This window comes from Staurois parvus, unplaced genomic scaffold (genome assembly GCF_062004578.1).
Source record: "Staurois parvus isolate SC_StPar_1 unplaced genomic scaffold, SC_StPar_1.0 ptg000185l, whole genome shotgun sequence".
In the NCBI taxonomy this organism is placed as follows: domain Eukaryota; kingdom Metazoa; phylum Chordata; class Amphibia; order Anura; family Ranidae; genus Staurois; species Staurois parvus.
This window is the reverse complement of record NW_028317981.1, coordinates 826725-853612: the sequence shown is the minus strand read 5'-3', so window position 1 is coordinate 853612 and position 26888 is coordinate 826725. Positions and strand designations below refer to the sequence as shown.

At 42.0% G+C, this 26888-nt stretch overlaps 1 protein-coding gene across 3 annotated transcripts in view; it reads right to left on the bottom strand.

The window, feature by feature from the left end:
• The window catches only part of LOC149462135 (S-adenosylhomocysteine hydrolase-like protein 1), a 461588-nt gene that overhangs the window by 309682 nt on the left and 125018 nt on the right, over positions 1–26888 (bottom strand). For all 3 annotated transcript variants that reach the window (XM_089677371.1, XM_089677372.1, XM_089677373.1), the window contains exon 5: positions 7820–7922. In XM_089677371.1, the coding sequence (XP_089533497.1) occupies positions 7820–7922 (103 nt within the window). The remainder of the gene's footprint in view (positions 1–7819; positions 7923–26888) is intronic.

Sequence of the window (26888 nt, the reverse complement as noted above, 5' to 3'; positions counted from 1 at the left end):
TAGAAAATACTAAGACCCCCTCCTTGCTCCTATCACTGGATGCAGAAAAAGCATTCGACCGAATACATTGGCGCTTCATGCAACTGACACTTCAAAAATTTGGCATCACAGGTTGGATGATGAAAGCCATCTTATCATTATATTCACATTCGTCCGCCAGGGTCCTGACAGATGGCACATTATCCGATCCCTTCGACATTTCAAATTGGACAAGGCTGCCCACTCTCCCCGATAATATTTACGCTCCTTATTGAACCCCTAGCTTCTAAACTAAGAGAAGATAGGACATTCACAGGAATCATGTATCTCAACATGGAACACAAAATTAGTCTATTTGCAGACGATATAATACTTATGGTAACCAACCCTAAAAAATCCCTCCAATCGATTCGCTCACATCTTTCTACTTATTCAACAGTGTCATACTATAAACTTAATGAACACAAATCTTCCATACTTAACCTTCACATCTCAACTCAACTTCAGACCCAAACTGACCAAACAATACCCGTTTACATGGGAAACTAACAGCATTCCTTACTTAGGAATCAGACTCACACCAGCGACAGACCATCTATACACGGCAAACCACAAAAGATTGCTTGAAAATATACCCCGAGAACTAAACATTCTACGCACCTCAGAACTCTCCAAACTAGGCCGCGTGGCGACCCTAAAAAATACCCAAAATTTTGTATGTATTCCGTACACTTCCCCTACCAGTTCCTAATTCATTCTTTACTATACTACAATCAATTCTTACAAATTTCTTATGGAACTCAAAAAAAACGAGATTTACCACCAATCTTCTCATCAGACCTACAACCAAAGGAGGAGCAGGACTCCCGCACCTCAAATCCTATTACACAGCTACCCTCTTAGACCAATTATATTTCTGGTGGAATCCCTCGAAGGAAAAAATCTGGTCCAGAATGGTAACCCTCCCCTTTCAACCACTTAAACCCCAAAACATACTCTTGATCCCTCCGTCCAAACGTATAGAACCCCACTTAAGTCATCCCTGCATTGTAGCCTCCCTACAAGCTTGACGGGACCTCCTACTCACGAAATTCAAAGACACCAAGCATATACCCACCCCAACAAACGTACTACACTTCCTCATTCCCTCACTGGATCTATCACAATGGACTAAACAAGGAATAACCAACATAAGGGACCTCTACACCAATCAATCTATATATCCCTTCCAAACTCTTCAATCCAAATACAATATTCTTACCGCTGAATATTTTACATATCTCAGAATCGCTCATTGTATACGAACAAATAATCTACCCCACAATACTATACCAACCACAGCCTACACCTTCTTCACCAAACCCCGATACCCGGGTAGGGGTATATCCACTTTCTACACGCACCTCACAAACTCACAATTCACTCTACAAACTACCTCCCTAACCAATTGGGAGAAAATCTTTTCAACCCAAATAACTTTAAAGTGTTGGGAAAATACCTTCAGAATCACCTATAAGGCTACCCAATGTAGCTCCTACTGGGAGTCATACTTAAAAAATTACTCCACCAATGGTACCTGACTCCGGTCAAACTTTCCATTTACTACCCAAAACAGTCATCTACCTGCTGGAAACTTTGTGGTGATCCAGGCTCAACAATCCACATTTTGTGGTCATGCAAATCACTTCGTTCCTTCTGGAATACTACATTCCAGTTAATTTCTGAAATACACAAAATGCCATTATCCCTGAACCCATCGCTAGCACTCCTACACATTGGAATTGAGAAACTCCCTCCAAGCTCCAGAACAATTATTACCCATATACTCTTTGCCTCAAAAATTAATATTACTAGACTATGGAACACAAACAATACCCCCATAATCACATCTTTGATTACAGACCTTAACACTCAATGCCAAATGGAAAAACTATCCGCAATCAACACTTCCTCCTATCCCAAATTCAATCTCCAGTGGACCCGATGGCTAAAACACCCTAAATGTAATATACAACCTTGATGACATTTCAGGAAACAAAATTACACCCTGCAATTAGACTGATATCAACTCAATTCCCCAGCTATATTCCTCCCCCCCCCCCACCCTACTCCCCACCTCCCCACCACCATCCTCCCCCTAATCCCCCTAACTCCTCACCAAGGCCTTTCAAAGGCACACAAATACCTCTGATGAAGTTGCTAAACAAAACTAATACTCCATCTGTCCAGAGGGCAGATCTACAACAAATTGATCAACCATATTTGCCTACTGTAACGTTGTATGATTTAACCTTTTCTCTTTTCCCTATTTTTCCCTGTTCTTCCATGTTTATCCTTGAAAACTCAATAAAAATATTGAAACATAAAAATAATAAAATTTAAATAATTATATATTTTTTTTCATACTGTCACCAGTCAGTGTCCCTGATCACCGCCATGCCAGTTATATGATGACGCTGTACTGCAATTGTGACAGTATGTAAAAAAAAAAGTGAAAAATAATTTTCTGCATTTTCCAAAAAATGACAAAAAAATACAACTTCAAAAAACTCGCCATGCCTCTTATGAAGTACGTCGGACTGTCTGCTTTGCAAAAAGGGGTCATTTGGGGGGGTTTTGGCCCTGACAATTGATTTATGCACCACCTGAATACTTTTTGAAGTTTTTTTTTTGCTTAGGTACTTTATTTCTGGCCATAGAGAAATGAGTACCACATTAGGAGTGGGACTTTTCTTAGCGTTATTTCCAAGTCAGAAAGATGCTGTATTTATCATCTTAAAACCTATGTCCTTTTTGGACTTAACGTGGATTGGGAGGTCTACAGCTTTATAAATAACAGCTGTGATATGGGGGATGCTTAGCTCAGCGGTAGATGCGTTTTTAAGTGAGTTCATGCCAGACAGGAACTAAATTAAGTGCCTGGTAGTTACATAGTTAGTCTGGCTTAAAAAAAAAAAAACGACAAAAGTCCATCCAGTTCAACCATTAAACAAAAAAAAAACAAAAAAAAAAGAAGTTCTAATCCTATACCCACAGTTGATCCAGAGGAGGGCAGAAAAAAAAAAAACAAGTAAAGCATGATCCAATTTGCTGCTGCAGAGAAAAAAATTCCTTCCCGATCCCCAAGAGGCAATCAGATATTCCCTGGATCAACTTTACCTATAAATGTTAGTATCCGGTTATGTTCTGTGTATCTAAGAAAGAATCCAGGCCTTTTTTAAAGCAATCCACTGAGCTGGCCAGAACCAACTCTTGAGGGAATCTATTCCACATTTTCACAGCTCTCACTGTGAAGAAACCTTTCCGTGTTTGGAGATTTAATTTATTTTCCTCCAGACAGAGAGTGCCCCCTTGTCCTCAGGTTGAATAGCTCTACACAGCGTTCACTATGTGAACCACTGATGTATTTACACATGTTGATCATATTCCCCCTTAATCTCTTCTCAAAAGAGAATTCAGTTCCTCTAATCTTTCCTCATAGCTGAGCTCCTTCAAGCCTCTTATCAGTTTGGTAGCCCCCTTTTATTAAACAGTAACTGAAAAGTCCTTTTGACACAAGGTTTCCCACGCAGGGGGTTTCAACTTCACTCAAAATAATGCACAATGCAAATGCCAAGTCACCTGGCTCTCTGGTCAGCAGTACCTTGCTTGACTTGGTGTTGGAATTCTAGAGTTATGAAAAACTATTAGTATTCCTGTGTCTACAGGTGATTGTAGGAATAAATCCTTTTCAGAGCCAGTTAAGAAAAACCAGTGTGACTTTATTTGATCACACAAAACCATACAAAGTCATTACAAAAGTAATAATATAGAATATAAGTTGTTTGTTCCTTGAATAAAAGCAAAATATGTAGTTCTTTGTTCAGCATGTGTTCATGTGAGTTCCTTTGTCTAAGTGTATGTGCAGAGAGTGTCCTTTGTGAACTGCCCTCTTTGTCTAAGCAAGCATGTGCTTAAAATGGCTCCAGAAACCAAGCCCTCCCACAGTCTTTTGTTTGAAATGCGCGGGCTCATTAACCACTCCCCTTTTCACCTCCCACTGTAATTTAGGTTTGTGTAACATGTCTTCTTTTTAGCCTCAGATAAGCTAATTAACATGATTGACAAGCACACTCGGTAGGGAGCAAAACCGGAGTCTTACGTCACATAGAGTACAGCTTGTCTGAACAAATGTGATTCATGGATTACAATTTAAACTTTCAGACTCATATGAAATCATAACAAAGTATACATTACATAGGCCTACTCTAAAGAAAATATAAGCTAGACTTTGCTTTCTGTAATTATCCAACTCCAGACACAAATAATTCACATCTGTTACTACTCAGTTCAAAACCTTCCATTCACATCCAAATAGAGAGTACATTTATATATCCTGGCCAGGAACTTACTAGAGACCGAATTAAAAAATGTAGATAATAAAAATTAATATTACACTTGGTTTCCCAGGCCACTGGCTATTGAGGCTCTCAGCCTAGGTGACAACTCCTTGCTGTTCAGGCTCCACATGGCCTCTTGACCGAGTTTTCCCTGTACCTAAGCTTGCTTCTTCCAGATACTCATGGATTCCCTCTAGCCACTTGGACTCACTGGCCTCTGCAGCTTCCTTAGCCTCCCAGACCCTCCCTTGGTCTCCCAGACTCTCTTAGCTGGCCAGGCCTGATTCAGACTTACCAAATCCAGGGAAAGCTTAAAACATAGCTTTCTCTGCTCACAAAACATTTGCTGGAGCCTCTCAAACTGACTGTTTGAGAGTCCTGTGTCCTTTTCAACCCCATTTCCACAGTGACAGAGCCTCGCACTGTCACACAGCCTAGAATATCCCTTTGTTTTTAAGATATTTTGTAGGGTATATTTTATTTTTAATAATTTGAGGTTGGGGTGTTGGCGGTCCTGTGGGCTGTGCAATTAATGTCACCAGTTAAAATTATGTTGTTAAGTGTTTATAATTTTTATTTTAAACTTTTGTTGAGTCTATTTAAGATGGAAGTTTCTGTTGAGTATTGGGAATCAATAGCCAATCATGTTTTTTGATATTATAATAAGGATTAGTAGTGTTCTATGGCTATTTTATTTCCATGGGCTGCCACATCCCTGTCCTTGGAGTAATATTGTGAGTTGAACACTAGAGGGCGCAAAGTGAGAAATCACTTATTCTTCATTGAGCACTGTAATTCATCTCTAGTGTGGGCAAGTTGCCAGTATTCAATATGGCGATAGTGCCTTCTTCAGTATGTATATAAACAGCAATGCGTGAAGTTCTCCTGTGGCCCATCCCCCCCCCCCCCATGATTATTATTATTATACAGGATTTATATAGCGCAAACAGTTTGCTCAGTGCTTTACAATATAACGGGAGACAATACAGCAACAATACAGTTCAATACAAGAGGGATAGGAGCTTACAATCTAGGAGGGAGGGGCTAGTGGTACAAAAGGTAGTAACTGTGGGGGATGGACAGGTTGGAAGAGTAGAAGATTCCACTATTAGCTGAGGGCAGGATAGGTTTTCGGAGATCGCCTAAAAGTGAGCAGAGTAGGCGATAGTCTGATAAATTGGGGTAGAGAGTTCCAGAGGATGGGGGAAGCTCTGGAGAAGTCCTGGAGATGAGCATGGGAGGAAGAGACAAGGGAGCTAGAGAGTAGGAGGTCTTGCGAGGAGCGGAGAGTACGGTTTGGGTGATATTTAGAGACAAGATCGGTGATGTAATTTGGGGTAGAGTTATAAATGGCTTTATACGTTATTTTTAATGTTTTGAATTTTATCCGATGGGCAATGGGAAGCCAGTGGAGGGATTGGCAGAGAGGGGTGGCAGATACAGAACGGTTAGTAAGGTGGATGAGTCTGGCAGCAGCATTCACAATAGAATGAATGATGGTGAAATGCGTCATGAAGGGCCTTATTTCAGTGACGTCTTTGCGCACCGTAAGTGACTGGATTAGTGGGACGGACCTGAAGCAGCCCATAGGAACGCTATGCACTTTTATTATATGCGCTGTGATGACTTTTCTGGCTCTTGAATGTTAGTGTAAGTGTATAAATTGTATGTACAATAAATACATTTAATGTGGTTTTACACTATGGTATCACTTCCTGCCTTTTGTTTCTGAGGAAACCGTGGCTGGCTGTCTGGAGCAGTGGTGATCCACCAGCTGAGGGTTAAGCTTCTTTAACCCTGAAAGCGTGGTTGCTGTGATAGTGATAGTCATGGTTATCTGGCAAGTAGCGGATTTCTATTGCCTCATTTCACGGGTGTATTGGCATTTATCTAACACTGGGTCTGCGCCATTGTGTGATCCCTAGAGGATTTACATTTCCAATGAATATCGTTCTTTGCACCTTGGACATTTCTTCTTTCTTTTCATGATTTATGGAACTTTATTATTATTATTTTTGAGTTTAGAAGTTTTATTTCGGACACCATTTTAACGAATTTTTTCATATTCGTTGTTTTAGGTATATTTTGAGCACATAATCTGTATTCATATATGTGTCCTATAATGTACTATATGATAAGAAATTTAAAGCGGAACTTCATCACTGCATAGTTTTAATCCTTGTGCTGCTACCATTAAAAAATAGAAAGGGAAGTATATCCTTATTACTTGTTTTAGACTTTTTGTTTTTTGTTTTGTTTTAACATTTCTTCAGTTACTTCCCGATTTCCACGCCTAGGCAAATGTCATACATCCTAGGAGTCTTCAGGAGGGGAGGAGCCGCTTTCCCAGCTAAGAACACCCTCCTGTTTCATGCCTGAGCTAAGGGCAGATAGATTCCAGGAAGTAAATGCTTCACAAATAATCTGCCCTTACTCAAGATGGCCATAGCCAGAAATGCTAGGGGGTGTTTTTCACAGTGATTTGTTAGCAAAATAAAGCATGGAGACATGGACTGACAGGCAAGTTTGCTTAGAATATTAAATATGAATTAGTGTTTTTGGTTTATAGTAATGAAGTTGCAATGAAGTTCCACTTTAAGTATGTCCAAATCTCTTTTTTCATGTAACAGACCAGTTTTTAGAATTTTTATAATTATTTTAGTCACTTGGTGCTTAAACATTATATTACAAAATATCACCTAACTGGAATATTGAAAGAAAAATATGGACTACATTATGCTGTTGAAAATATTTAACCACTTGCCCTCCTGAGGATTTACACCCCTCCCTGACCAGGCTTTTTTTGCTATTCATTGCTGCGCTATTTCAACTGGTAATTGCGCGGTCACGCAATGCTGTACCCAGACAAAATTTATGTTATTTTTTCACACAAATAGAGCTTTCTTTCGGTGGTATTGGATCACCTGTGCGCTTATTTTTTGCGCTATAAACAAAAAAAGACCAAACATTTTCATAAAAATCTGTATTTTTATTCTTAAAAAAATATATAGTAAAAATCAAAGTTAGCCATAAATTTAGGTCAAAATGTATTCTGCTACATGTTTTTCGGGGAAAAAAAATCCCAATAAGTTTCTTCAGAACTTATGGGACATTTGTTTTTTTTATTATTGAGTTTATAATTATTTTTTTCAGGAAACTGCTTTATTATTTATGCATATTAATTGTTTTATGTATATTCTGAGGACATAAAAGCACATCCAGAGAAATGTTGTCCTCTATTCCTCTTACTCACTCTGGGGAAAAAAAACCTCCCAAAGCCCCTTTTCACTTATCCAAGTCTGCCAAAAAGTGACACTCTGCTGCAATTCTTTCAGAAGATCAGAGATCTACCACTGCAGTCTGGGCCCACAACCAACCGGTCTTGTTGTCTAGGAGGCAGGCAATCTAAACTATCAATTCTTCAGTTTTTAAACAGACTAATACAGAATCAAATCACTCACCTGATTCAGCTAAGGCAGCTGCAACTTCATTCTGGGTAGAGTAAATATTGCAAGCTGACCAACGACACTGAGCTCCAAGGGCACACAATGTCTCAATAAGCACCTGTAAACATGTTAATGTTAATAAAAACAGCCACCAGAAGACAATGTATTTGTTACAATCTTGAAACAATAATACATAATAAAGTAGCATGTATGGATTTATTTTTATTTTTTTGCCCAGGAAACAATGAAATTGAAATAATGCCCTTTGCATTCATTACCTTACTCCTCAGAGTTGATTGCAAACACCTCTTCCTATGTCAGGCCACACAATGTTGGCCACTGAGCTGTTGTGTTCTCTCAGCAAGTGTGGAGGGGAGCCATAAATGCCAGAAGAACACAGTGATTATTGCCACAAGGTTGTAAAATATAGATGCCTGATGGCAAAAGACCCAGGAAACGCCCACCAATCTGGTGAAGTAAGCACATATGGTTGTTAATAAGAGAGCAGTCAAGGGAGTTCCTTTATGGGTTCAAAGAGGTCCATACTGAGGGCACACAGTGTTGTAATGGGGATCTGATCCGTGAGCCTTAAATATTTTTACCAGAGAAAGAAGTCAAAGGGTTTTGGAATAGAATGGACAAGGCCAAAATTGGTTTCCCTTAAAGTGGGTTCTACCCCCATACAAAAGAGAGAGATATCTTGCGTACTATACAGAAAGCAGTCCAAAGGCTATTAGAGGCCGGGTACACATGGGGAATATGTATAATGATCCAGGTGGCTCAGATGCTTGACCCAATGGCTGCTGCTTGCAGGAAGAGTTAGAAGGGACTCTGCAATGGATAAGAGAGAGAAGCAACGCAGCCGAAGGGATTCTAGGATACATCACAGTGGGTACAGTGGGACCAGACCGGCATATCCCAGTGGTATTTTTGGACTTTGAGCCTTTTATCTTCTACCTTGCTAATGTGTTGATTAATAAAGTCTGTTTATGGTACACTCAGAAGGTGCTGCTTCTCTCTCTTCCTTTTCTCCCCATACACTTACCTGAGTCCTTTCTTGATCCAATGCTGTGCCTGTCTGCAGTACCATTGCTCTCTCTTCCTGGACTAACAGGCTTCACCGAGAAAAGTGGGAACCATTGGCTCCTGCTGCTGTCAATCAAATCCTGTGAGGAGAGAGTAGGTGTGTGGCTGATCCACACTGTGTCTATGGACACAGCCAGGCTCATACGCATGCCCTCATGGGTGCCCCCTCAGCACACAGCTGAGTGTTGGCACTCAGAGAAGAGGAGAAGTGGAGAAAACCGGCGGGGGACTCCGGAGGAGAAAGTACGCCAATATAATTGCACAGAGAAGGTAACATCTTTTTTATTTTAATTGAAAAAAAATTTAAGGGTTAACATTCACTTTAAAACCAAGTTTTGGTCCCAACTGCAAAAAAATCAGTGTGAGGTACCAAGTGCTCTGTAGGGTTGAAATGCCTGTGTACACATCAGGCAAAAAAGAATGTGGTAGTAGAAATTTCTAGAAGTGGATTTTCTGGCCTTGAGTAATGGAAGAATGACAGAGTCAGACATATTCCTGTCCTTTAAGACCTGAGCTTCAATAATCACACCATTAAACCTGGTGAGTGAAAAGCAGGATGGCCTCCAGACGGCCTAGGAGAGTCCAGTTTGACTATGTCTGTGTACCAGGTTCTTCTGGGCCAGTATGGTACAGTTAGAATCATTGTTTTCTTCTCTTTTCCTATTTAATGGAGCAATTGAGGAAGAATCTGTACTGGGAGGAAGACATATTAACCTAAACTGAGACCGTGGGATTACCAGATATCAGTGCTAGAAGGTCCTTGGTCCTGGCTACAAATAGGTGTAACTTGTTGTTGATCCTGGAGGCCAGAATTTCCCCATCTGAGGTCCCCCAATTTCTGACTTAAGAGATTAAATATATCTGGATAGAGGGACTATTATTCTTTGTCCAAGTGATGATGGCTGAGGAAATCTCCCATCCAATAGTCCTCTCTCAGGGTAAGAACAGCAAAGATTACTGAGCAGTTATTTCTCCGTCCAGATGATCAGACTTCAAGGCTGCCAGACTTTCTAGTTTCCGCTGATGACTGAAACAGGCTACTGCTGTAGCAATGTCTAATTACTCCATGACTGAGGAATGAAACATCACTCCAGCCTGTGAGCTTGGCATCTGCTGCTTTCACCTTCTAAGAAGGTGAGAGAAAAAAAAAAAAACTTTCCCATTTCCATTGCTGAACTTGTATTTCACCAAGCAAAGAACTTCCTTCCTTGGCTGTAGAGAAACATGAAGAAGTTGAGAGATGGAGAAATGGAGAAGGTCCCCTCTAAGAGAAGCAAACTGACCAAATGGATTCCTTGCAAAACTTGGAAATGCATACATACAATGCCTTGAAAAAGTATTCATACCCCTTGAAATTTTCCACATTTTGTCATGTTCAACCAAAAACGTAAATGTATTTTATTGGGATTTATTGTGACAGACCAACACAAAAGTGGCACATAGTTGTCAAGTGGAAGGAAAAAGATAAAATGGTTTTCAAAATTTGTTAGAAATAAATATCTAAAAAGTTGTGACGTGCATTTGTATTCAGCCCCGCTGAGTCAATACTTTGTAGAACCACCTTTTGCTGCAACTACAGCTGCATGTCTTTTTGGGTATGTCTCTACCAGCTTTTCACATCTAGGGAGTAAAATGTTTGCCCATTCTTCTTTGCAAGAAGCTCTGTCAGATTGGATGGAGAGCATCTGTGAACAGCAATTTTCAAGTCTTGCCACAGATTCTCAATTGGATTTAGGTCTGGACTATGATTGGGCCATTCTAACACATGAATATGCTTTGAGCTAAACCATTCCTTGTAGCTCTGGCTATATGTTTAGGGCCATTGTCCTGCTGGAAGGCGAACCTCTGCCTCAGGCTCAAGTCTTTTGCAGACTCTTAACAGGTTTTCTTCTAAGATTGCCCTGTATTTGGCTTAGTTAGTGTTAGTTTTCTGCCACACATAGCGTTTTGCATTTAGGCCAAAAAGTTAAATTTTGGTCTCATGTGACCGGAGCACCTTCTTGCACATGTTTGCTGTGTCCCCCACATGGTTTCTCGCAAACTGCAAACCGGACTTCTTATGGTTTTCTTTCAACAATGGCTTTCTTCTTGCCACTGTTCCATAAAGGCCAGATTTGTGGAGTGCATAACTAATAGTTGTCCTGTGGACAGATTCTCCCACCTGAGCTATGGATTTTTGCAGCTCCTCCAGAGTTACCGTGGGTCTCTTGGCTGCTTCTCCAACTAATGTTCTCCTTGCCCAGCCTGTCAGTTTAGGTGGATGGCCATGTCTTTATAGGTTTGCAGTTGTGCCATACGCTTTCCATTTTCAGATGATGGATTGAACAGTGCTCCGTGAGATGTTCAAAGCTTTGGATATTTGTTTACAACCTAACCCTTTTTTAAACTTCTCCACAATTTTATCCCTGACCTGTCTAGTGTGTTCCTTGGCCTTCATGATGCTGTTTGTTCACTAATGTTCTCTAACAAACCTGAGGACTTCACAGAACAGCTGTATTTATACTGAGATTAAATTACACACAGGTGGACTCTATTTACTAATTAGGTGACATCTGAAGGTAATTGGTTCCACTAGAATTTAGTTAGGGGTATCAGAGCAAATGGGGGCTGAATACAAATGCACGCCACACTTCAGATATTTGTAAAGAATTTTGAACACCATTTATCATTTTTCTTCCACTTCACATATATGTGCCACTTTGTGATGGTCTATCACATAAAATCCCAATAAAAAAAATGTATCTTTTTGGTTGTAACATGACAAAATGTGGAAAATTTCAAGGGGTATGAACACTTTTTCAAGGCAGTGTATTTGTTTAGGGATTTTAGGTCCAGGATAGGATGATTCTGGGGCATCTGTGGTCCAGAGGAATACAAACCATGAAACCATGACAAATGTCTCCCACCCTTAGGAGTAATGGTGCCCATACATTGTAGAGCGGGCATTGTGGCACAATTGGTGGACTTTTGTGTTTCAAATTGTGTGCTTAAAAGAAGGGCTGAATTTTGGCTTGGAAGGAGGCCTGAGGAGAGCAGTATGATGTTCTGCATTTTGAGGTAGAGGCCCCTGAAGGGGGGAGGGGTTGAGCTGTGGGAGAAGGACATTTCCTCCTGTGGCATCTTTTATGCATTTTTCAAGTGCCTTACCGAAGGGGTATCTTCCTCCTTAGGGCATGCAAGTGAGCTGTCTTTTACAGGCAGCTTCAGCTGACCTGGTTTTCAGGCATAAGTTTCTGCACACATGGATAGAAATGAGAGCCATTGTGAAATTTGTAAATGTTCTAGGGCATCAACACAGAAAAGTAAGATGGAAAGCAGTGTTAATGCACTAGATTTCAGTCCTGAAAGGCAAGATCTTGTTGAGCATTCATTGCCCTAGTCCAATTAGTTGTGGTTTAAGAAGCAGAGATTGCAGCAATAGATGGTTGCAAGGCTGGACCTGCAAGTGTAAAGAAAAAACTTTTAACAATATCTCTACTTTTCTGTCTCCAGAATCCTTGAATCAAGGAACATCTTCTACAGGGACAGCAAGAGGTTTATTTAACACTGAGACAGCAGGGTTTACTACCCTAACAGTCTAATTTGTAGTTAATTCTTTTTCCACTGGATATACAGGGGTTGGACAAAATTATGGAAACACCAGGTAAAAAATTGAAATGGTTACCGAATATGGTGTTGGGCTGCCTTTGGCATCCAAGACTGCCTGAATTCTACTGGGAATTGACAAATATAAGCCTTGGATGGTGGATAATAGAATCTGATACCACTCAAGCAAAAATCATTCCAGTTCTCGCAGATGCTGCAGATGGAAATGAACCTGAACCTTGTTCTCAAAAAATGAATATAGTGACTCTATGATAATGAGATCCGGCAACTGTGGCACCCCAGGAAGGTGCAACATTTTGTCTACATGCTCATCAAACCAGGATTTGAGGACACCAGCTGTGTGAATCAGAGCATTATCATCTTAGTAAATGGCACGGTCTTTGACAAACAATGTCTGCACCACAGGGTGGTGTGAACTAGGTGTCAATGAATTAAAGTGTTTGTTCACCAATGCCAGAAGTCTGCCAAGCAAAATAGGTGAGCTGGAAGCTTTGGTGCATGAAGAGAACTATGATTTAATTGGTATTGATGAATCTTGGCTTCATTCTTCATATAACTGGGCCAATAATATTCCTGGCTATGTTCTCTTTCGGAGAGACAGGGTAAATAAGAAAGGTGGTGGTGTCTGTCTCTATGTGAGAAGTGATCCCAGAGCGAGTGTGAAAGAGGATCTAGTTGAAGGAGAGTGTGATGAGGCTGAAGCATTATGGGTGGAACTGCACACCGGGGTGCATACAACAAAGGTAAACATTGGCGTTTGTTATAGGCCTCCCAGTGTTAATGAGGAGGTGGAGAGTCAGCTCTTTGCACAGATCGAAAGGGCTGGGACAGGGATAATAATGGGGGATTTTAGCTACCCAGAAATTGACTGGAGTAATGGTACTGCAGGAATAGTTAAAGGGCAAACATTTTTAAACCTAATACAGGACGATTTTATGGTACATCCATATAAAAGAACATCTAGGTAGCAGTGACCATAACATGATTTAATTTATTGTTAGCTGTAAACAGCAAGCACATACGGGAAAAATAAAAAATGCACAATTTTAAGAGCACTAATTTTCCAAGGCTTAGACTTGGAGGGAATATTGGTATCAATGAACACAACACAGAAAAGGGAGTTCTTCAGAAAGACTGTATGTGAACACACTGCAAAATATATTCCCATGAACAACAAGTTTAAAAGGCTAAAAATCAAACCTATGTGGCTTACGGCCAAAGTTAAAAAAGCTATAGATAAGAAAAGAGCTTTTATTAAATATAAAAATGAAGGAACGCTATCATCATTTAAACGTTACAAAGGAGTATAACAGAATATGAAAAAAGGAAATAAAGGCCGCAAAAATTGAAACCGAACGACAGATTGCAAACGATAGCAGGACGAACCCCAAAAAATTCTTCAAATATATTAATAGTAAAAAAGGTCCAGTCCGAGCATATAGGCCCTTTACAATACAAAACAAACAAACAAGAGTGGGTGACTGGGGGCAAAGACGAGGCAAATTTATTAAATACCTTCTTCAGCTCTGTGTATACAAAAGGAGCATGGGGGAGCTCGTCCATAATGGGCATGGTATTGACACAGCTCCAGATAATCCACATTGGCTCACAATTGATATGATCCAAAAATACTTAGACAGAAAAAAGGTGAATAAAACACCTGGACCTGATGGCATACACCCACGGGTCCTTAAAGAATTGAGCTCTGTCATTTCAAAGCCATTGTTCCTAATTTTTTTTAGGGGCTCTTTAATCACTGGCATAGTACCACTGCACTGGATTGGCGTAAGGCCAATGTAGTGCCAATATTTAAAAAGGGGTCAAAATCTTTACCAAGTAATTATAGATAGTTAGTTTAACTTCTATAGTTGGGAAGATACTGGAGAGTTTAATAAAAGACCACATAGAGGAGTTCTTGCTGGGAAAAAAAATTTTTCAGCAACAGCCAGCATGGATTCATGAAAGACAGAAGTTGTCAAACAAATCTGATTTCTTTTTATGAGGAGGTGAGCAAAATGTTGGACAGAGGGGTGGCGGTGGACATGGTATACTTGTATTTTGCAAAAGTGTTTGACACAGTTAAAATCAACAGTATGTGAACAAATAGAAAACTGGCTAAAAGATCATATTCAGTTTGTAGTGTTCAATGATTCATTTGGGGTGTACCCCAAGGTTCAGTGTTGGGACCCTTACTTTTTAATATATTTATAAATGATATAGGGTCTGGGATAAAAAAAAATACAATTTCAGTCCTTGCAGATGACATCAAGCTGTGCAGTGGAATAACATCCTTACAGGATGTCTTCAACTTACAAGCTGACCTCAATGCACTGTTTAATTGGGCAACTATGTGGCAAATGAGGTTTAATGTTGATAAATGTAAGGTTATGCACTTGGGGGCTAAGAATTTGCATACATCATACATACTAGGGAGGGTACAATTAGGGGAATCAATGGTCAAGAAGGATCTGGGAGTTCTGGTAGATCACAAGCTTAATACCGGCATGCAATGCGAAGCTGCGGTTTCTAAAGTGAGCAAAATCATCTCTTGTATTTAAAGAGATAGACGAGAGAGAGAGCTCATTTTACCCCTGTACAAATCATTAGTAAGACCTCATCTGGAATATGCAGTTCAGTTTTGGGCACTGGAAAAATGACAGAGAAGGGCAACCAAACTGATAAGAGGCATGCAGGAGCTCAGCTATGGAGAAAGATTAGAGGAACTAAATTTATTCTCTCTTGAGAAGAGGAGATTAAGGGGGGATATGATCAACATGTATAAATACATCAGTGGTTCATATAGTAAACGCTGTGTAGAGTTATTCACCCTGAGGTCATCACAGAGGACAAGGGTGCACTCTTTACGTCTGGAGGAAAATAAATTTAATCTCCAAACACGGAAGGGTTTCTTCACAGTGAGAGCTGTGAAAATGTGGAAGAGACTCCCTCAAGAGTTGGTTCTGGCCAGCTCAGTGGATTGCTTTAAAAAAGGCCTGGATTCTTTCCTAGATACACAAAATATAACTGGATACTAACATTTATAGGTAAAGTTGATCCAGGGAATATCTGATTGCCTCTCGGGGGATCAGGAAGGAATTATTTTCCCTGCAGGAGCAAGTTGGATCAAGCTTTGCCTTCCTCTGGATCAACTGTGCGTACAAGATTATACATTTTTTTTTCTTAAATGGCTGAACCGGAAGGACTTTTGTCTTTTTTCAGCCAGACTATGTAACATGGTCGGACAAAATTTGTGCATAGTCGCTGGCAGCGGCTATACTTTTCAAGGTGATGATGGGGCCTGCAGAATACCAAGATATGGCTGCCCAAACCATGATTGCACCGCCACTATAATTCAAACCATATTACAGTCTTCCATTGATCAATAGTCCATGATTTATGGGTGTTGCACCACTCTCTCCTCTTCTGAGCATTATCGGTCACTAGTGATTTGGAGCTTGCCCGTGAATGTTTTGCTTATGGAGTAACGTCTGCACAGTTTTTGTGGACAGGGGCTTTGAAAGACTGAGATTGAGCTCTGCTGTCACTTTTGCAGCAGTTTTCATATTTCGGGTCATAATCCTTCACATTGTCCTTTTGTCTTTTTCCGCCAGTTGACCATGTCGACCGCGCTTATGCTTATCAGACCATGTTTTCCCAGAACTATATATGCCGTTATAACCTTTGAAACTGTACCTCGCAACACAGCAAATTATTATACAGTTCAATACAAAAGGGTTAGGAGGGCCCTGCTCCTTGAAGCTTACAATCTTAAGAGGATACATTGGCAACTTCATTCACAGAGGCACCAGCTAAGCAGGCACCAATCATCTTCCCTCTTTGGAACGCCATAAGCTCAGACATGACCCTGTATTACTAGCAGTGCAGGCAGTGAATAAGGAAAGTTCGGCTTCCCACTTGTTAGCTAGGTGTCTCATCACACAGCAGAAGCAAAAGAATGTTACATCACCTCCGCTTTCAGTGCAAAACATGTCGTCACTTTCACACTTGCAAATCATATTGTGTTTCTATATTTTTGTCCAACCCCTGTAGCTCGGCAATGATTTTTAAAAAAACCCTTCAGGAGAAACTTAATCATCACAGATTGCCCATTCTATTTGTTCATAAATGGGGAATGTCCTTTTAGACTTTTAAGGTTTCTTAGTAGCCATAGGGGCCTGGAGAGACTGAGAAGAATCACATGCAACTATACCAAGGCTTTTGTGTATAGCAGTAGTGAGCAAAAAAAAAAAAAATTGGATTTTTTGTTATTTAAATCGGATTTTTTTAAATTTAAATCGGATTTTTTTTTATTTAAATCAGATTTTTTTTATTTAAATCGGATTTTTTTTTTATTTAAAATCGGATTTTTTTAAATAAAATGCTTTTTGAGGAAAATATATTACCATCCAAAGGTTATTCCATCATGAAATAAAGATTCGTTTTAATTATGTAGAATAAGGCTGTATGTTTAATTTTTTTGGTAAATAAATTCCATTAATCCATTCACAATGTCACCCAAGATTAGACGGTACATTGCCCCGTCCATCATCCCTTTGATGCGGTGCAGTTGTCCTGTCTCCTTAGCACAAAAACACCCCCAAAGCAGAATGTTTCCACTACCATATCTGACAGTTGGGATGGTGTTCTTGGAGTCATAGGCAGCATTCTTCCTCCTCCAAACATGGTGAGTTGAGGCCAAAGAGCTTGATTTTGGTCTCATCTGACCACAACAATTTCAACCAGTCCTCCTCTGCATCATTCAGATGTTCAATGGCAAACTTCAGATGGGCCTGGACATGCGCTCTCGAGCAGAAGGACCTTGCGAGCACTGCAGGATTTCAATCCTTGTCTGCGTATTGTGTTACCAATTGTTTTCTTGGTGACTGTGGTCCCAGCTGCCTGGAGATAACTGACAAGATCCTCACGTGTAGTTCTGGGATGATTCCTCACTGTTCTCATGATCATTGACACTCCACTAGGCGAGATCTTGCATGGTGCACCAGACCTAGGGAGACTGACAGTTGTTTTTTGTTTCTTCCATTTAAGAATGATTGCACCAGCTGTTGTCACCTCACCAAGCTGCTTGGTGATAGTTTTGTAGCCCAGTCCAGCCTTGTGTAGGTCTACAATCTTGTCCCTGACATCCTTGGACAGCTTTTTGGTCTTTGCCATGATGGAGAGTTTGGAATCTAACAAAATACTCAGTGAGCGCTTGGTGATAATATAAAGCAGCTAAAAGCACGAAAAGGCAACCAGAATAAAACCTCATAGAGTACTTAAGAAAGTGCAGCGCTAAAACAAATATAGGTAAATAATATCTTTTATAAAGAATTTTATTGTAGAATAGATAACAGCAGAGAATCAGTCAAAAACAGATGCATGACCGACAGGAATAAAACATACAAGGTTTCTGATGAATAATACAGAGTATGTACTGATGGAAAGACAAGAAAATAAACTTCGTACACAAGTGCCGTATATAAAAAAGGAAAACAAAAAACAATAAGTTGCAAAAAATGGTAGACATTTAGAAACCAATGACATAATAAACTATAAGAAAAAGTTGTCACTATATCAGCATACAGAAGGCAGGGAAGATGGAAGATGGAGTCTCACTGAATGCAAATAAGTACTCCACATGTAGGCCTCTCGATGGAGTCCAGCATATGGATATAGTATTGCTGGTACGACACTCAAAGCAGAAATCACAATCAGCACAAATAGCGTAAAAACAGACGGAAAGAGTGGAACGAAGAGAAAGGAGACAAAAAAAAAAAAAAAAAAAAACACACACAAAGAAAAAAGGGCTCCAGGGGGACCATGACGGAAAAAAAAAAAAACTAATATGTACATTTTATATTGACAAGAGGGACTGGTCGAATCTCGACGGTTGGGCTATATTAAGCCAGGGACGCCAGGTCTGCAGGAACTTTGTATGGGTGTCTAACAGTATAGCGTCAGTTTTTTGTTAACCATTATAAAGTTTATCCGTTTGACAGCCTCGAAGCTGAGGAGGGGAGTCTTCCAAAGCCCTCGTGATCGTCAGCTTGGTAGCCATGAATAGATGCAATTCCAGCTGCCGTTCGGGAAGAAGTATGCCCACTAATGGTTTAAATAAGAGCGTTTCATACGGGTTGCGCTTAATGTCTGTGTGAAACATAATGTGGAGAAGGGCATAAACTCTGATCCACAATCTGCAAACCTTGGGGCAAGTCCACCAAATATGGACCATGGAGCCTATTTGTTGACAACCCCGAAAGCAAGTCGGGGAGTATGTGTGGATAAAACGAGCTAGACGAGCAGGCGTGTAATACCATCTATAGAGAACCTTATAGGCATTTTCTAGAATAACATTCCTAGAACATTTAGATAATGCTTGGGTCATGGTCTGCCAATCCTGCTGATCCAGAGTGCCCCCGAGTTCCGACTGCCAATGCTGATAAGAACAGACCAGAAGCGTTCTATAAGAAATAATGGAGGAGTAGACCAGAGAGATGAAGCCCGGAGCATGGGATCTGTTTGCATTGACTTTCAAAGGGGGTCAACCTGTAGAGTCCCGAATGCGCCTGTATTAATGTATTGATAAAGTGGCGGAGTTGAAGGTAGCCAAAATGCTCCCACAATGGATCATAAGAAGAGCGCAGAGTTTCAAAAAGGTGAGTATACGAGTGGGAAAGAGCAAGGAATGTACATCGTGGAAGCCATTGGCTAGCCACCAAGCAAACTGCCTGGGATTGTCACGACCTGGGAGGAATAATGGATTATGTAGCAAACGTAGTAACGGCAGGTGGGCGGAAATGAGGCCAGCAGAATATTTAATAGAATCCCAAAGACGAAGCGTTAGCGTCAGACTAAGGAATGAAGGGCGATGAATAGGAGGAAACCTAGGAGGAAGTGACGGCAAAGAAGGGAGTGGTATCGGGTGGGAATCCATCAAGTCTACAGAAGCCCACAAGGGAATATTGCGAGATGCATGGAGATGGGCTAAGGGAGCAATATTGGCTGCCAGATAGTAAGACTGAAGATTTGGGACAGATAACCCACCCTCGGTCTTATGAGCAAATAAGATTTGTTTGCTAATTCTGGGTCGAGAAGAACTCCAAATGAAGGACAGGAGTTTTCGCTGATGAATACGCAATATTTGTGAGGGAACAGGAGCTAGTAAAACTCGAAACACGTACAATATTTTGGGAAAGCGGATAGACCAGGATGACAACATCTCTGTCAAATCATTAAAGACAGCGGGGAAATTAGCCCGGTAAAGTCTGTCATAAGTCGGAGTGAGCTTGATTCCTAAATACGGCAGGGCCAAAAGCCATTGAAAAATTAACGAATGTTTCAGAGTCGCCAACATTGATGGTGAGAGGGTAATTGACATAGCCTTAGATTTGGCAGGGTTGACATGCATGGAGGCCTGAGAGAACTGCAAAGGAATCCAAAACCACAAGTAGGTTTGGCAAAGTAACCCCCGGGTTCGTAACTGACAATATATCGTCAGCGAACAGAGATAACTTATATTGAGAACCAGCTACATCCAGTCCCTTAATATCAGGATGCATACGAATGGCTTCTGCCAAAGGTTCTAAAGCCAAAATAAATAGTATGGGAGAAAGCGGGCAACCTTGTCTAGTTCCCCTGCCAATTGGGAACGTTGAGGACTCAAAACCATAATATTTGAGTTTTACTTGGGGGGACGTATATAGCGAAGAAATCAAATGCAAGAACGAGGGAGCAAAGCCAACATGAGATAAGGCCAGAACAAAGTGTCAAAGGCCTTGTTGATTTCTAGAGATAGGAGCATCATATCAATTTTGCGAGTATGAGCCAGATGTTGTAACTGTAAAATGCATCTGATGGCATCTCCCGCTTGTCTGTGGGGGACGAAACCTACCTGGTCCTTCTTAATCAGATGAGAAAAAGGAAAGAATTCAAACGAGTGGCAAAGATCTTGGCCTGTAATTTGCCCAAGAGGAATGATCTCGATCCGGTTTTGGGATCATAACCACATTAGCAGTCAGAGAGTCATGGGAAAAATTCCAACCTCCCTTCACCACACTGTACATAGTGGCAAGGTGAGGAGCAAGCACATCAGCTAATTTCTTGTAATATAAAGCCGTGTATCCATCTGAACCTGGGCGTTTGCCCGTCTTCAGATCCGCAATGCATTTCAAAACTTCTGATATTTGAATATCATGATCCATCATGAGCCTGAGTCAAAGTAGGCAAAGACAAATGGGACAAGAAGTCAGATAGACTGGGGATTAGCCCGTGCGGGATCCGTATAAAAGTCTGGCAAGTCGAAGTACTTGTAAGAACATTCTGACGAGTGCGTAGAGAAATCTGTTTAGGGTGATGCGTAAAAGAGAGCAATCTACGTGCTAACATGGAATCTGGTTTGCTTTATTATACCACTTCTGGCGCGTCCAACGCAAAGAGCGCTCAGCCTCATCTGTCAAACAGAGATCCAGTTCCAGGCGGGCCTGATCTAGTAACCTACGGTTTGATGGGGTCTGTACCTGCTTAAATTGAGCTGACACGGAAGCTAGCTTTGATTCCAGCTGACGCTGTTTATGTTGTCTATCCCTCTTCCGCCTCAAAGCTATCTGTATAATATGGCCCCTAAGAACAGCCTTGTAAGCTTCCCACAACGTCACCGAAGAAGAGACAGAACCCGAGTTTAGCTGAAAATATTCTTGGGATTTGCGCAGTAGTTCCGCCCGAGTCTCCTTCAGCGAAAGCAGGGAGTCATTCATAATCCAAGGAGGAGTAGGATGGCTTACAGAGGAGAGATCGACAAACCACCAAAATGGGGTCATGATCAGACCACGGAACCGTGAGGGTAGAGACGGAACGCACCAAAGGAAGATGTTTACGTAATACAAAAGCATGGTCAATTCTAGAGTGAGAATGATGAGGCTGAGAGTAGCAAGTATAGCATTTCCCCCGGGGGTGGAATTCACGCCACAGATCTACCATGTCATGGGTACGTAACGTAAAAGGGAAAGGACTTAGCTGAAACAAAAGAATTAGAGTTCTTCGCAGGGTATTTATCTAGGGAAGGATTTAATACTAAATTGTAATCTCCCGCCATCAGAAGAGTACCCCATTGATGGACAGCCAGGAGGGAGCAGATATGTGATAGAAAGGGTCCAGGGTTGACATTGGGAGCGCAATAGGTCAGTATTGTGACATCTATACCCTGAATCGTGCTCTGTAATAAACCTGCCGCTTGGGTCAGCAATACGCTTCACACAAACAAATGGGGTTTTGCTGTGAAAAGCAACAAGAACTCCCCTTTGTTTAGTAGCGCCAGTAGCCTGAAAAACCTGAGGGTAGCGTGCATCGAGATATTTTGGGGTGGAGGTAGTTGAGAAATGAGTATCCTGCAGAAAGCAATATTGACATGGCGAGCCCAGAGAAACTTAAATATCTTTACCCGGTTTTGCAGAGAGTTCATTCCCTGAACATTCAAAGATAACCAGTTCAACGACATGGTGATCGAAAAGGAAAAAGATCATCTCCGCTACGATCCCCAGGAGCCCTGAAAAAATTTGCATTAAAAAAAAAAAACACACAACAAGAGTCCAAGAAAAGGAAAAAAATGAGAACCCATCTGGTATACAAACAATATTCATGTGAAAACAGTAAGATTAGTACAAACATCGTAACAATCAACTGTGGGTAATATACCCACAAAGAGGCTGAGTAGTGGGCAGGACACCAATCCGGACCACTAACCAGCTCGGAGGGGGACACAATAATCCACAGGAACTACTCGGCTTAGTTAAGACAGGAAAATACTAAGCAAACAACTTAGGCTAATAAACCCACTAACAAGTGATCTATAAGTGGCTAGTAAGGCAAAAGGAATCACGGTCGGCTAGAACCTCAAAGATGAAGAAGCTCCAAGATAACTAGAGGAGCGAGTCCGCCCACGGGTCAGCCCAGTAAACAGAGTCACACCTACAGCCTACAGAGACCCACCGCCAGTTCCGCCCATCAACAATAACATAAATAGAAGCATCTACACAGAAGTAACATGGCTATTGAGGCGCAGGCCTCAGCGAAGAAAGTGCTACATGGCATATCTGCATAGGAACACCTGTGGGCAGTGACGCCCGCATCTCAAAAAGTAAAAACCAAATAACAAATGTGAATAACCAACCGGACACAGAGGCCTTGATTCACTATTGGGCGTGGGCGCATATTTATGGGCTTAAGCCCAATTTTCATGGGCGTCCGTCCATTTTTTACCCTGCAACCTAATTCACTATTGAGCAGAGCCCATAAGCAGACGCCCAATCTAATTCACAAAAAGACACACGCCCGGAATCAGACTCACAAAAGCAGACTTGCTAAGAAGCACGTCTAACACCATGAAAAATCACTGTAGAGACATGTTCACTTAGAAATTTGCTTTGCCAAATATCAGGACTTCAGTTTAAACAATATCTGCTATTTCCAAAAAAATTAAGAATGTGTTAAAAATCGTTTTTTTCAAGGAAATCGACACAGTAAAAATCTAGATGCCCGTGCAGTATCTTTGGCAGATAGAACTGAGCATGTGCAGAACACCTTTTAGACCTCTGCCATGGGCGTTTGCTTTTTAGCCACTGACTAATAGTGAATCTGATTGTGGATTCCTCTGACAGCCGGCACTCGGTCGCGACTACTGTGTTTAATAAACAGCACTCGGCATATCTTCATGTAATCTAATTAGATTTCCTTAGTTCTAGTGATTCTATTTTTGTTTCTTATCCTTTATAATTATTTCTGTTATGATTTTACTTATTTTGAAGGTCTAGATAATATTTATTTTGAAAGCTGAATGTAAAAATAAAGGTCCGCAATAAAAAAAAAAAAAATAAAAAAAAAACAGCGTGGGTCCCCCCTCTCATCCATACCAAGCCCTTCAGGTCTGGTATGGATATTAAGGGGGAACTCCACGCTGAAATGTAAAAAAAAAACAGCGTGGGTCCCCCTCAATATCCATACCAGACCTTTATCCGAGCATGCAGCCCGGCAGGTCAGGAAAGGGGGGAGGACGAGCGAGCGCCCCCCCCCCTCCTGAACCATACCAGGCCACATGCCCTCAACATGGGGGGGGTGCTTTGGGGCAGGGGGGCTCCCCCCCCAAAGCACCTTGTCCCCATGTTGATGAGGACAAGGGCCTCTTCCCCACAACCCTGGCCGGTGGTTGTGGGGGTCTGCGGGCAGGGGGCTTATCAGAATCTGGAAGCCCCCTTTAACAAGGGGGCCCCCAGATCCCGGTCCCCCCCCCCCCTACGTGAATGATTCTGCTGTACACGGTCCGCAGACTCATTCACAAAAAAACTAAGTGTGGTGTAAAAAAAACACAGTACAGGGTCTTTGACAAGTCCTTTATTAAAACAATGTCCCCCGAAGTAGATCCAACGTCAATCGCGGCGGCGGCGACCCGAAAAAAGGAAAAAAAAAAAAGGTTCCGCTCCCGTCCGAGGCTTCCAGCCTAGTGAAGAAAAGCCTAGCTGACATTTCTTATATAGGTATGGGCGGGGCCAGCCGGGGACATCATCCCAGTGACCCGCCCCATGTCACATGCTTGCTGTTCCCGGCTGGCCCCGCCCCATACCTATATAAGAAATGTCAGCTAGGCTTTTCTTCACTAGGCTGGAAGCCTCGGACGGGAGCGGAACCTTTTTTTTTTTTTCCTTTTTTCGGGTCGCCGCCGCCGCGATTGACGTTGGATCTACTTCAGGGGACATTGTTTTAATAAAGGACTTGTCAAAGACCCTGTACTGTGTTTTTTTTACACCACACTTAGTTTTTTTGTGAATGAGTCTGCGGACCGTGTACCGCAGAATCATTCACATAGGGGGGGGGGGGACCGGGATCTGGGGGCCCCCTTGTTAAAGGGGGCTTCCAGATTCTGATAAGCCCCCCGCCCGCAGACCCCCACAACCACCGGCCAGGGTTGTGGGGAAGAGGCCCTTGTCCTCATCAACATGGGGACAAGGTGCTTGGGGGGGGGGAGCCCCCCCTGCCCCAAAGCACCCCCCCCATGTTGAGGGCATGTGGCCTGGTATGGTTCAGGAGGGGGGGGGTGCTCGCTCGTCCCCCCCCTTTCCTGACCTGCCGGGCTGCATGCTCGGATAAGGGTCGGTATGGATATTGAGAGGGACCCACGCTGTTTTTATTTTTAATTTCAGCGTGGAGTTCCCCCTTAATATCCATACCAGATCCGAAGGGCTTGGTACAGATGGGAGGGGGTGCTGCCCCAAAGCACCCCCCCCATGTTGAGGGCATGTGGCCTGGTATGGTTCAGGAGGGGGGGGGTGCTCGCTCGCCCCCCCTTCCCTGACCTGCCGGGCTGCATGCTCGGATAAGGGTCTGGTATGGATATTGAGGGGACCCACGCTGTTTTTTTTTTTAAATTTCGACGTGGAGTTCCCCCTTAATATCCATACCAGATCCGAAGGGCTTGGTACAGACGGGAGGGGGGACCCCACGCTTTTTTTTTTATTATTTATGCAATAAAGGGAATTATTTTACATTCAGCTGTCAGTGGGGAACCCCGCTGACAGTTGAAACATTAACTCATGGCTGTCGCTCCTACAATCCCGCATGAGTTATGTTATCAACACATGCAGCATTTTAGTAGTGAAAACCAATGCAGCGCTCATGTTTCAGCTGTCGGCGGATTTCCCCACTGACAGTTGAATGTCAAAGTATTGCAGTGATTTATAAACAGTTCTTTAAATAACTGGCGTGGGGTCCCCCCTCCCATCCATACTAAGCCCTTCGGGTCTCGTATGGATGTTAAGGGGTAACTCCACGCTGAAATTAAATAAAAAACAGCATGGGGTACCCCCCTAAATCCATAACACATACTTATCCGAGCATGCAGCCCGGCAGGTCAGGAAAGGGGGGACGACGACGAGCGAGCGCCTCCCCCTCTCCTGAACCATACCAGGCCACATGCCCATACCAAATTATTTAAACATTTGTAAACAGACCAATTAACTGAAATGGTTTGACATTTGTACCCCAAATATGACTTTCCCTGAGGCGTTGGTAAACCGAGGTACGCCTGTATTAGTATTGCAATCCTTTGTATTGGGATACATAGAACCAACATACATCTGAATTGGCAACATAGCACAACATTTGTGTCACATTGGAGATATCTGGCTAGTTATACTGACCATGCCCAGGGACCTAGGATTGATTCACAGCACAGAAATACAGGCTGGGTTAGCAATGTAGCTCCGTGGATTAGTGGTTAGCACTACTGCCTCATAACTCTAGGGTTGTAGGTTTGAATCCCAACCCCGGCGAGGTAGTAGCATGATCTCCGTGTGTGGCTGTCTTCACATACATATTCTGGCAACATCTTTGCTTTCTGTCTAAATGATCCCTAAAATGTGAATTAGAATGAGGCCTTGTCTGTTGAAACACCTTCAAAGCTGCACCTTATGTGAATGTCATACAATGGGATAAGATAAGGGCCTGAATCACTAATAGATTTGATAATGATGGTTTACACTCCACCTACTTTTGTGAAGGATTTGGCAAGCAAAGAGCTGACAGAGAGAGAGAAGAGTGAGACGAAGAAGAGTGAGCGAGAGATACATATGAAGAGTGATAAAGAGAGACATTCAGAAGAGTGAGCGAGAGAGAAGAGCGAGCCAGTGAGACAAAGAAGAGTGAGCAAGAGATACATACTGAAGAGTGATAAAGAGAGACATTCAGAAGAGTGAACGAGAGAGAAAAGACTTGGTTGGTGAATCCACACACCAAACTTGTCACAAATCCTGGCGTGCATTTTTCCCCCAAATGCATAGCAGACCCTTATCCCAGCAGGCAGGTACCGCACGCCTTCAAAGATTTATTTCCTTTGTTGATTTTCCTGCTTCGCTCACACTATATGCAATTGAAAATTACTCTTTAAGTTGCCAATTTTACTGTGTTTTCTAGAGAATTACTAACTAGTTGTGTTTTCAATTGTGTGTAGCATTGCGATTTCTATTTGAGTCTAGATGTTAAATTGCTAATAAATGGCCACAATTCTCAAATACCTTTGAACTCTCGCTGCAACAAATCGTGTATGTTAATACACACACATTCATTATATCCAATATCAGGTACGATGTCAATGCACAAATCGCACCTGAAATTGCACACCCTGGATGTGACTTGTCATGTGATTGGCATGGCCAGCAGCTTGCTCTTTGCATGGCAAATTGCACCCAATGTTACTGGGGGCCAACACCACTGTCACATCTAATCCGATGCGGCAATTGTCCAACTTACAGTGAAGTTGCACGAGTTCACAATCCAATTGGATGTGAACAGAGCCTACAGTGGCCAATAGGGTGCGACTTGGTCTACGATTTGCAAGTCGCCTGTCATG